Below are 12,070 nucleotides of genomic sequence, written 5' to 3'. Positions count from 1 at the left end.
TAGCTTTGCAGCATGTCTTATAAAAAGGCTGAGTGACAGCAAATGTAGACACGGCTGGCAGCTCTGCAGAGAGAGAGACAAACAATGCTCAAGGCTTCAAACTGAATGTTCAGCTTTACAGAGCACAGACAGCTTTTCCGTCGAAGAGACACATGCACACACACAAATACTGAAGCTTGATATCATAATTTATCAGAAACAAGGTTAAAGGGTTATATTGTGTTTTATTTCCTAATGCAAAAATACAAGAGGCACAGATGACCCCCAATTTTTCTTTTTTGCAGTGTATTTAAAATTATTTTTAAATACACTTTAACAGTTTGTTTCTCTTTTTGTTTCGCCTAAGACAGTTTAGATAAACGTAATATTTAACCCTGTAAAACACTTTTGAGTCAAAATATAGAATAAAGATAAGTTTGCATATGTATTTTAAGTATCATATAGGCCTACATGACACTTTTTTGGCTCTGTATGATACAGTGAGAATATGGAGCTCATACTGGAGGAGGGAAAAACACCTCAGTTTTTATTCAGAAGCCCAAAGTGAGCAAACATATGCAGTTTGGTGCAGTTGCTGATATTTATATGGCCAAAAAATAAGATGAAATTCTGATAACTTATAATGTAAATCAATGAGATTGTTGTAGCAGTATAACAGACAACCTGTACACATCCATGTAAATATCAGATGTCACTCTATATCTCCCACTAATCTTAGTAAGATGTTATATGCTTAGTTGTATGATCAAAGCTCTGTAGTTTTTATAGTGGAGGCAAAACTTGCAATGCAATACAATGATGATTGAGAGATTCCTCGGGTCTTTATCAATCCTGGTCGTCATTCACAACCCTACCCCTATTTTTTTTAAAGTTAGACATCAGCCTTCATTCATCAGTCTATTCATCATAAACAATATAACAAGATTTTTTTTTAAAAAGAATGTCTGTTTTCTCGTTTTAAGCAAATTTTTGCTAGCGATCCAAGGAATGTGAATGGGATTTTTTTCTACACAACAACAATCGAACTCAGATGACTTAATGAGTGCAATTCACCTTTATGCCTCAAGGTGGCAATGTATGATACACAATGATGTTTCACTCATAATTATTGTAGACATAAAACAAAAGAATACACAAGTATCATCGGCAAAACTTGAATGCCTTAACGATTTACTGCAGAGCAAGTACTGTACACAATCAAATATTACTGTTGCTTGATGGTGGATCTGGTGAAGAAGCTGTCAGCAATCAAAATGTTTATTTTGAAGACGTTGAAAACGATAGTTTTGAGAATATGGTTGAGATCGCGAATATGAGCCAGATGCTGAAAGTACTGGGGAAATGAACTGTGACAATGACAGTGATGATTGCAAAAGGCATCTGCTTGAATTGAACCCTTCCAAGTTCCAGTTGTTATTAAAGTATCAGGAGAGTTTTTGCGGCAGTTAGAAATCCATCCACAATGTTAGATATAAATCTGGGTCGCTAAAGACCTGAATATGTAATAATGATTGGCGAAACATTCATGCTTTTAAGGATTAAATGTATGATGCATCATATTTGAGAAGCTGACTTGGATAACCCCACTGCTTAAGAAACCCACTGGGGACCGGTATCCCTTCTTCCATTCGTTGCTAAAACACTTGAACGACTCGTTTTCAACCAAGTCTCTACCTTTCTTGCACAGAACAACCTCCTGGACAACTACCAGTCTGGTTTGAAAAGCGGACACTCGGCTGAGACTACCCTGCTCTCGGTTATTGAGGCTCTTAGACTGGCAAAAGCAGCTTCCAGATCCTCAGTACTCATCTTGCTGGATTTGTCTGCTGCTTTTGACACAGTTAACCACCAGATCCTCCTGTCAACCCTCAGATGAAAGGCATCTCAGGAACAGCACTCCAATGGTTCAAGTCTTACCTCTTAGGCCCTTCAGGGTGTTATGGAGGGGTGAGGTGTCTACATCGCAACGTCTAACTACTGGGGTGCCTCAAGGCTCGGTGCTTAGACCACTTTTCTTCTCCATCTACATGTCATCACTAGGATCTCTCATTTAGAAACATGGTTCTCATTTTTCCTGTCACTGCTATGCTGATTACACACAACTCTACAGAATTGTTTGTGGTCTTGACCAACCCAGCACTTCATCACAACTTCCTCATTCAGCTGGGTTCGTCAACCATAACTCCTTCCAGGAACCTTGGAGTTGTGATTGACGATCAGTTAAACTTCACAGACCACATTGCTAGAACTGCCTAGTCCTGCAGATTTCCCTTATACAACATTAGGACGCTAATGTATGCTACACAACTCCTTGTCCAAGCTCTTATTATATTCAGACTGGACTATTGTAATGCTCTCTTGACAGGTCTTCCAGCATCAACTGTCAAACCTCTGCAACTGATCCAGAATGCTGCAAATTGGTCTTTAACGAGCCGAAAAGAACCGACATCACACCTCTCATAAAATCGCAGTGGTTGCCAATTGCCGCTCGCATCAAATTCAAGGCACTGATGTTAGCCTACAGAACAACCACTGGTTTTGCACCCCTATATCTTAACTCATTCAAAAAACTGCGTTCTGCAAGTGAACGGCGCCTTGTGGTACCATCCCAAAGAGGCACAAAATCACTTCCATGGACCGTTACCTTGAACGTTCCAAGCTGGTGGAATGACCTGCCTATCTCAACCCGAGCTGCTGAGTCTTTAGCCATCTTCAAGAATCTACTAAAGACGCATATCTTTCGCCAACATTTAACATAATAATACTAACACTTACTATTCTATATCTATTATATTAAAAAAATACTTGCTACATGTGCTGCGCTGGTCTAGCTGAGACTGGTCACAACATTTGCATATTGTTGCCCTATTGTTGATTTGACTGCTTCTATTGCTCTCTTCATTTGTAGGTCGCTTTGGACAAAAGCGTCTGCTAAATGATTAATTTAAATGTAAATATTTGATACTCACACTTTAAGTGCTTATGCAAAACGTTAACATTACTAAATACATCAGCCCCAGTTAGATTTTTAAACATCTCTTCTGAACTGTCTTTAAAGCACCTGCACCTCTCTCCCCTCATTACCATGCATTGGCCTTGCAAAACTAGTGTCTCCTGCAATCATTGGGGCCAAGGGGAGATTAATTAGAGACCTTAGTGCTCCTCTGACGGGCAAAGCAAACAGCCTCTCTCTCAGCCTGTAATTTATGTAATGCCCCCTTTACTGTGGATATCAGGAATGGCTTTTTTTCTTTTCTTTTTTTGGTTGATACTCAGTTGCTGGGTGGTAATGGCGCTTCAGTCTGCTCTCCTGCCTTTTCTGGATTATTCTGGGAGAGTGGAGGAGAGAAAATAGGATGTTTTTGTACTGTAACATCAAACAGCAAGTTTCAGAGTAAGTTCAAGCCCAGCAGAGTTCAGAGGCGGGCAGTGCATGTGAACTATTGTGCTGGTTTTTGTCTTGGTTCTTTGTTAATGTTAAAAGCCTGAAGGCTTTAGAGACAAAATCCTGTCACATTATCCGGTGGAGCTTCAGTGTGATTGAGGACTGTCATGGTGTTTGGCAAATTGTTGGGTCAGACCCGAGCAGCGGTGCAATTGTACTGTCAGCCGGATGTGTAATTGCTTGTTTGTGTGAGGCCTTTTTGTCGTTTCTTTCAGTATGTTATACTGCATTAGATAATAGCTGTCCTCCCAGCTCTCAAAACAGTTAGGTGACATTTTTAGAAGATTCATAGAGTTTTGAGAGTCTATTCAGGCTCTTCAGAGAAGATTAAACTAACGGAGTATCACATGATGTGCTGCATAAGGGGAATTTAACACTGGTTGGGGACTTTTGGGCTCTGCGTGTCATGCATTTAGATTTGAGCTTCTTTGGTCGTTTCACCAGTTCACTAGTTAATTTTAATGTAAAACGCTGTTGTGTTTATTACCGAAGGAATAAAGCCCCAGGAAACCTTTTAAAAAGTGCACATTAAAGCAAGTACTAACACAAAGAGGAAATGCTAAGCTATCATGCTTTCTAGTGCTACACAAAAAAATGAAGCCATGTTTGTCATGGCCAAATTATATATTTTTATTCTAAGATCAATTGCAATCTTTTTCAGAAAAAGAAAGAAAAAATATCTAAATATAACTTATTTTATTTTAATATAACAGGTGAAACTGCCTGGTTTTATTAAAAGCTAATTGTTGCAGCAGTGAATTCTACCTTTTAAAGGCATTGTTTACCCAAAAATGATAATTTACCCTCATTTGTTCCAAACCTGTATTACTTCCTTTTTTCCATGTTTAACACAGAAGAAGATATTTTGAAAAATGTACAAAAAAATCATCTTTTGTGTTCGACAGCAGAAATAGGCTACCCTCCTTCAAGTTTCATGGTTAGTACATGATGATATAATTTTAATTGTTAGTTCTATCAATTTATATGTTTTATTTTGATGGGATCTAATATCGCTCATCATTTAGTATCCAAATGCAACTAAATTAAGACTGTTCAATTAAAGTCATTTTTATCTGTCTGATGTCGCTTCGGTCTTTTCCTATTGCTTGCTCTCAGATCTGTCATAAATAAGTATGAATACTGTTCAAAGAATCAGAATTTTTCAGAGCTACTTCCTGCCACAAGTGGAAATTGTCATTTTTGGAATAAATTGTAGGCATTACTCATTACTGGTTATGAGTGTGCTGTCTGCCAAATCTCTCTCTCTCCCCCTCTTTCTCACTGACTTTTCTCTCGCTCTCAGATAAATGAGAATTTATTCCTCTTTGAGTTCTGGCTCAGACGGAGAGAAATGCAAAGGGTCGCGGAGCTCACTTGCAGCTCAATGGAAGGAAAAAAAGAAACAACTGTGTGCATTTTAATTGTCAATGAATGAATGTGGAGCGGCATCGCAAGGCTTCACAGCAAAACCTCTTCATAATTTATTAAATTCACACCATCATCAACACATCAACTGCTTTTCAAAACATGCACAATTAAAATGTGCACTCAAAGGGTGGATAGAAGACAAAAAATTATCTAATCATCAACGTTTTTGTGCATTGAGAGGATTGTGAAGGCATGGAGGCAATGTTGCAGATGTAAGATAAAGGAGGATTAGACTGATGCAGCAGCGTTGATTTGTACCTCTATATTATTATTGCGACAGTGGCTTTTTTCAGGTTTTTGCTTATATTGTTATGTATACAACACTGTTCAAAGGTTTGTGGTCGTTCAGAAGTCTCTCATGCTCACCAAGGCTGCATTTATTTGATCAAAAATACAGTAAAACAGTAATATTGTGAAATATTATTACGATTTAAAGTATATTTTAAAAAGTAATTTATTCCTTCGATCCTTCACAAGTGCAGCTTAAAGGAGAACTCCGGTCAATTTTAACATTGAGCTCATTTTTTTTTGTAAATTTGGAGTGCTGTCAATACAGAGAACAACGACAAAAATCGGTGTTGCCTACACCGTGTTATCCTCTTTTTAAAATTTGCACCCTTTTGACTTCAATGGGGCAAGTTTTAAACCTGCTTTTAGAAAGGAAGAAAATACAGGTATGTGCGCTGGCTGAATAAACATCATTTTTATTCATATCTTTCACATCTACTGCAGTCAGATTCACCCGTGATCACTCTGAAGGAATCACTCACATTGGCTGTGCACTTGTAATGACACATCAAGGATGTTAAGAGGCTAAAAGCAGGTTTAAAACTTGCCCCATTGAAGTCAACAGGGTGCAAATTTTAAAAAGAGGATAACACGGTGTAGGCAACACCGATTTTTGTCGTTGTTCTCTGTATTGACAGCACTCCAAATTTACAAAAAAATGAGCTCAATGTTAAAATTGACCGGAGTTCTCCTTTAATATGTTTGAGAACTGTGACTTTTTTCAGGATTCTTTGATGAATAGGAAGTTCAAAAGAACAATATTTATTTGAAATGGAACATTTTAGTAACAACGTAAAAGTCTTTACTGTCACAATTTTTATTGCATCCTTGCTGAATGAAAGTATTAATTTCTTTCAAAAAAAGAAAAAAATATTACTGACCACAAACGTTTGAACTGTATTGTATTATATTATCATGGTATGATTTAAAAAGCACCAAAGCATAGTGCTGCTTATTCAGTGTTGTTATATAATTGCAATATCATCTTATAGTAAATATAATTCAAAACATTTTCAGAAGAAAATATTTTAGTGTTGTTTGCCCATTCAAAACTGGTCACTACGATGCTATAGTGTTATGAGTGTTTTATTACTGGCACAAATCTCATTCTGGCCCCTAGATATGCATCCCTCCTTCAATGTGCTGTAAATTTATTACGCACCAAACTAAAATAATAAGCTCAGTTGAAATTGCTTTGAAAAGTAATAACCCACATTGCCTCAATAAACCGCATGGTTTGTGATCATTCATGCCAGTAGTAGGCCTACATCCGATTCTTTTGAAAAAACATGATTTCGCGTTTGCTTTCCAGGGCAGGAGCAGCCATGCCATTTGGCTGTTTGACTCTGGGAGAGAAGAAGGACTACAACAGTCCTTCAGAGGTCACGGATAAGTATGACCTGGGACAGGTAGTGAAATCGTGAGTACAAATCTATCTACCTCTTGTTTTATTCCTGTTTATAGTAATCTTTCTGTGCAAAATGTATGCTTGAGAAAATGCTTTTCTAAATACAAGCACTCTTCATTACAAATTATTTCCAAAAATTATTTCCAGGTTTAAATTAGATTAAATCCCAGATTTTCAATGTTGACTCAATAGCACTGTTTATTGTCACCAGGGAGGAGTTTTGTGAAATCTTCAGGGCGAAGGACAAGAACACACTGAAAATGTACACCTGTAAAAAGTTCCTGAAGAAAGATGGGAGAAAAGTACGGAAAGCAGCCAAAAACGAGATCCTCATCTTGAAAATGTATGTTTTCCGCACAGGTTATTTAGATGTTACACATTTTAGTGAAGAAAGGTGCTTGCAGATGGTGCTCAGTGCTGAAATGTGTTTAAAAAGAATAGCAGAATGCAGTCGACTCTTTACCATGCAAATGATTTTATTTTTGCAGATAGTCATGATTTCTTTTCAGTTCCTAGCCTGCTTCCTTTCACAGTGTCACAGTTTCTCTCTGTCTCTCCCCGCAGGGTGAAGCATCATAACATCCTCCAGCTGGTAGATGTCTTTGAGACGAGAAAAGAGTACTTCCTCTTTCTGGAGCTGTAAGTGCTTTGAGATTTTTGTGTGTGAGAGGGGAAAAGAACATACAAGAATGTGAATGAATACTGTTTGCTTCCATTGTGAGTAGATTTTAAAGAAATACTTGAACAAAAATGAAAATTCTTTTATTTACTCAGCCTCATGTTGTTCCAAACCCTTGTCACTTTCTCTCTTCTGTGGAACACACACACACACACACACACACACACACACACACACACACACACACACACACACACACACACACACACACACACACACACACACACACACACACACACACACACACACACACACACACACACACACACACACACACACACACACACAGACTATATATATATATATATCCCCTGGCAATTTTTCTTTTAGGTGAGCTGTTTCTTTAAGTAAAGATGCATTTGCTTTTTTTGTAACTTGATCATTTTTATCTATAAACCAAAGAGTGAACATCTTTGTGTAATCATCCTATACATTGCAAACACAAATTTGACTATCACATGTGGATATTTGGTTTGGCTTTACTTCAGGGCCACAGGAAGGGAGGTGTTTGACTGGATCTTAGACCAGGGCTACTACTCAGAACGTGACACCAGCAATGTGATTCGGCAAGTGCTTGAGGCTGTGGCTTACCTACACTCTCTCCACATCGTTCACAGAAACCTAAAGGTGACTTGGGGCTTCACTTCCATCTAATGGTCACCACATAGTATTGCACCAGAATACAATCTCAGGCTAGACACCGTAAAGAGTTCATTTACGCAAAAAGGAAAATTCTATTATCATTGACATGACTATCATCTCTTGTTTTTTTAATACAACCCTAATAATTCCTATAAAAGGTTTTACAATGTGAAGTTCTTGAGGTTTAATACAATTTATTGCTTTTACTACTATATCTCACCTCGCCAGCTGGAAAATCTGGTCTACTACAACCGTCTGAAGAACTCCAAGATTGTAATCAGTGACTTTCACCTGGCCAAACTGGAAAATGGTCTCCTCAAAGAGCCATGTGGCACACCAGAGTACCTTGGTAAGAAAAAGTGTCAGAATTTTCATGTGTAACTGCACCCTATATAATGACTTATGGTTAATGAGTTTGTTTACAGACACCTAAAACCTAAAATAAAACTCCAGAAAGGTGTACAATATGGGACCTTTAAATACTTTTACTGGATGGTTACATCACTTTTTTTACACCACCATGAGCACAAACATTGCATGTCCAAGAATATGCGCTTTAAACTATATTTTTAAATAAAGTTCACCTTTTCATCATTTATAGCTCCAGAGGTGGTTGGCAGACAGAGATATGGCAGACCAGTGGACTGCTGGGCCATCGGGGTGATCATGTACATCCTGTGAGTCCATGCGTCATCTATACATTTGATTCATTGTGTAAGACAGTCCAACTTGTTAATTTCATTGTGCTCTTGAATGAGATCTTTATGTATTAGTAGACGCCATACATATCTGTTTTGGAGTCACTTGCCTGACACGTCCTTGGAGTCATTCATGAGTTCATCAGCATGTACATTCCATTTCCTGTAGTCACATTGCGTGTTAGATGATCCATTACCACTCTGTAAGTGCACTGCATTTCCTGAATCTAATTCTCTGCCTAATCTCTCCCAAACAATCAATTGCTCATGTAATGCTACAGTCCTAATTATCTTCTTGTCCTAGGAAATTTTAACACTCTGGTCATTTTATCATTTTCAACAGACTGTCAGGAAACCCACCTTTTTATGATGAGACCGATGATGATGAATATGATAATCACGATAAGAACTTGTTCCGGAAAATTCTGTCTGGAGAATACGAGTTTGATTCGCCCTATTGGGATGACATCTCAGATTCAGGTACAATAGTCAAATCACTGTAGAGTATGTTTGGAATGAATCTATAGGGTTGTGATCAAAACATAAATTCAACTTAGCCATCTGAATTGCAGCAAAAAGCCTAGTTGCATGTTTAATGGATGTGGACCAGGACCAAAGACTGACTGCACAGGAAGCCATCAACCATGAGTGGTAAGGAGCCTTTTCCAGTGTTTTTTAACACTTTATAATAAGCTTAATTCGTTAGCATTAGTTAATGTATTAACTAACAATGAGCAATACATTTGTTACAGTATTTATTAATCTTTGTTAATGTTAGTTAATACAAATTCAGCTGTTCATTGTTTGTTCATGTTAGTTCACAGTGCATTAACTAATGTTAACAAATACAACCTTTGATTTTAATAATGTATTATTAAATGTTGAAATTAATATTAACTAAGATTAATAAATGCTGTAGACGTATTGTTCATTCTTAGTTCATGTCAACTAATGTTAATTAATGAACCTTATTTTAAAGTGATACCCTTTTATAATTAATATTTGCTATTGTTTAAAAAAATAACTGCTGGGCATTTCTGTGTGTGTTTGTTGTTTAGGATATCTGGAAATGCTGCCTCAGACAAGAACATCAAAGATGGCGTTTGTGCTCAGATCGAGAAAAACTTTGCTAAAGCTAAATGGAAGGTAAGATGATCTAGTTGTGTCTAGTTGTTGTGTTGAGATACATTACCATTCAAAAACATTAATACTTTTATTCAGCAAGCACTTAATTGAATATAAGAGACAGTAAAGGCATTTATAATGTTACAAGCAGTAGTATACGACTAGTTTATACGAAAAATTATATGGGTTTACTTTTTAAAAATACATTTTAATTTATTAATAATATTATTATTATTAGTTACATACATATATTAAAATATCATTATTATTATTGTTATACAGAAAGCTGTTCGTGTGACCACCATGATGAAGAGACTCAGGGCTCCAGATCAGAGTGACTCTGGAGCCTCTAGTCCTGCACTGGGAGCCTCAGGAGGACCTGTTACCCCCAGCACCACCCCTGTTCCCCTGGCTGCCACACCAGTGCCTCCCCACAGCACCCTGGTCGGCCAAGATCACCCCGAGGCTCAGGGGCAGGAGGCATCAGCTCCAACACGGTGCAATGGAGAGATGTTGACATCCCAGCAGCGTTAGTGGGGAGACTAGGGAGGAATATAATGCTGGATACATTAAGAGAAATATAGTGAGAAATAGAGCAGCACCATATTGAAATCTATTGGTGGAGCAAAGTTCAATTGTGCTTAGAAGCTTGATCGCCATTTTACATTTTCATTTGTGCAAAATGCTGTAATCTACGAAGAATTTAAAATGTAAATCCCAGACCCATGGTAGTCTGCCTGTATTTTCTTAAATAGATTTATCAAAGAAATATTGTTTGTTACTTCTCTAATAATACACACTGATTTAATTTCCAAAACTTGCCATTGTTAATGCAAACCAATTAAAAAATTCCTCCTCCAAACCTTTGCTGCCATAACAGTTTATTTGTTTGGTTCTTAGTTTTAAGTTTATGTTTATGTGGTTATTTTTTTCAGCTTTTTTTGTTACATTCCTGAAACTTGCAAGTGGAAAACTATGATATGTTCTAAACTTTTGTTTTTCCTTTTTTATTTTTTATAAATAGAACCTTATGAGATTAATCTTAAAGCCATTATAGAAGATAATGCCCTCAAACACAAACAAAATGTATATTATGCTTTATGTATATTTATGAAATACAAAAAGGTTGGACTTTGATGTAGACTTTCATATAGACCTTCTCCAAATGTCTGTTTGAATTACAATTCATATCAATATTTTGCGTCATAATCTTGGCTAACTAGCAATTAAAACTGCTGCTGTACTTCATTAATGTACAAATCATAATGTTATTATCAATACTATCATCATATCAATATAATATTATTTGGTGTTTTTGTACTGCTGTATCATGTTTCTTTTTCTTTCGCTGTACAATCCTATAAGGAATTATGTAGCTCTTTTTATTCAATCTGCCCTTATATCTGTATTCTGAAGAGCACTGCATTTTATATAGAATGCAACTGGTGTCATCAAGTCTTATACATTGAGGACTATGGGTTTTCAGAACGTTCTGTAAACGTGCAGTACAAATGAAGCAATATGAATATTGCTGTAATACTGTGAAACTGCTATACAGGTGATAAGATGTTCCTGCCATATTTCATACAGGTAGCCAAGCAATTTGCTCTTGATGGTCATTTGTGTTCTCGACATGATCTTATAGCTGTGTATATTATGTCCAGTTAATGTATTCTGCCAAACCCAGACTTTATTTTTACTGTCCATGTGGAGAGAGATGAAAAAAAAAATTCTTTAAACTGCAAATCCCACTGTAGCTACTGTCCATTTTGGCCTATTTATTTGTTTAATGTTGTTAGTTTTACTTAACTGTCTTTAGCATGATATCATGATGATCACAATCACATGTTTATTTTTAAGCATTTGCTAAATATACTCCTCATTGTATATAGCTTCACTGAGTTGTATCTGTTAGTATTATCTCCGTAATGTAAAAAGTAATGTAAGGACGTACATTTTGTTTGACCTCTATGTGCAATAGTTTGACCTCAGATCATTTTTTTTCCTGTTTATGTTTTCCTCTTTAGGATGCACTGACTGCAGGCTCTGTGAACATTGAAATATATTTTCTGAGAAAAGTTTTCGTAATAGAAGACAGAGCAGAAAAATAAGTGATCGTAAACTCAGTTAAATATGTGTGAATGTGATTCGCATTTTCATGTATCAGCTCAGCCTAAAGTATTTGTCACTGTTTATTTGTGGCTTCTGTATTTTGTTACTCGATATGCAGAATAAATGTTTTTGGACAGTGTAAGTATCTATGGTGCTTCTTATTTCTGGTCTAGTGCTAAGTTTAAACAACATTTTGCAAATAAAACCTTACCTGTGTCCTCTGATAGCAATTGCTATATGTGAAT

At 36.7% G+C, this 12,070-nt stretch overlaps 1 protein-coding gene across 1 annotated transcript in view; it reads left to right on the top strand.

Moving 5' to 3' along the window:
• Positions 1-11,965, top strand: part of camkva (CaM kinase-like vesicle-associated a) — a 30,061-nt gene extending 18,096 nt beyond the window's left edge. Inside the window, exons 2-11 of the mRNA XM_081380400.1 lie at positions 6,474-6,581; positions 6,781-6,912; positions 7,134-7,208; positions 7,737-7,875; positions 8,119-8,239; positions 8,492-8,567; positions 8,932-9,068; positions 9,161-9,239; positions 9,647-9,734; positions 9,996-11,965. Of these exons, the coding sequence (XP_081236526.1) occupies positions 6,487-6,581; positions 6,781-6,912; positions 7,134-7,208; positions 7,737-7,875; positions 8,119-8,239; positions 8,492-8,567; positions 8,932-9,068; positions 9,161-9,239; positions 9,647-9,734; positions 9,996-10,247 (1,194 nt within the window). The 5' untranslated portion in view covers positions 6,474-6,486 and the 3' untranslated portion in view covers positions 10,248-11,965. The remainder of the gene's footprint in view (positions 1-6,473; positions 6,582-6,780; positions 6,913-7,133; positions 7,209-7,736; positions 7,876-8,118; positions 8,240-8,491; positions 8,568-8,931; positions 9,069-9,160; positions 9,240-9,646; positions 9,735-9,995) is intronic.
• Positions 11,966-12,070: the final 105 nt, after the last annotated feature.

The sequence above is a fragment of the Scardinius erythrophthalmus genome, assembly GCF_964197995.2.
Source record: "Scardinius erythrophthalmus genome assembly, chromosome: 12".
Lineage (NCBI taxonomy): Eukaryota > Metazoa > Chordata > Actinopteri > Cypriniformes > Leuciscidae > Scardinius > Scardinius erythrophthalmus.
Note: the sequence above shows the minus strand (reverse complement) of the source record. Positions and strands in the feature narration are given on the sequence as shown.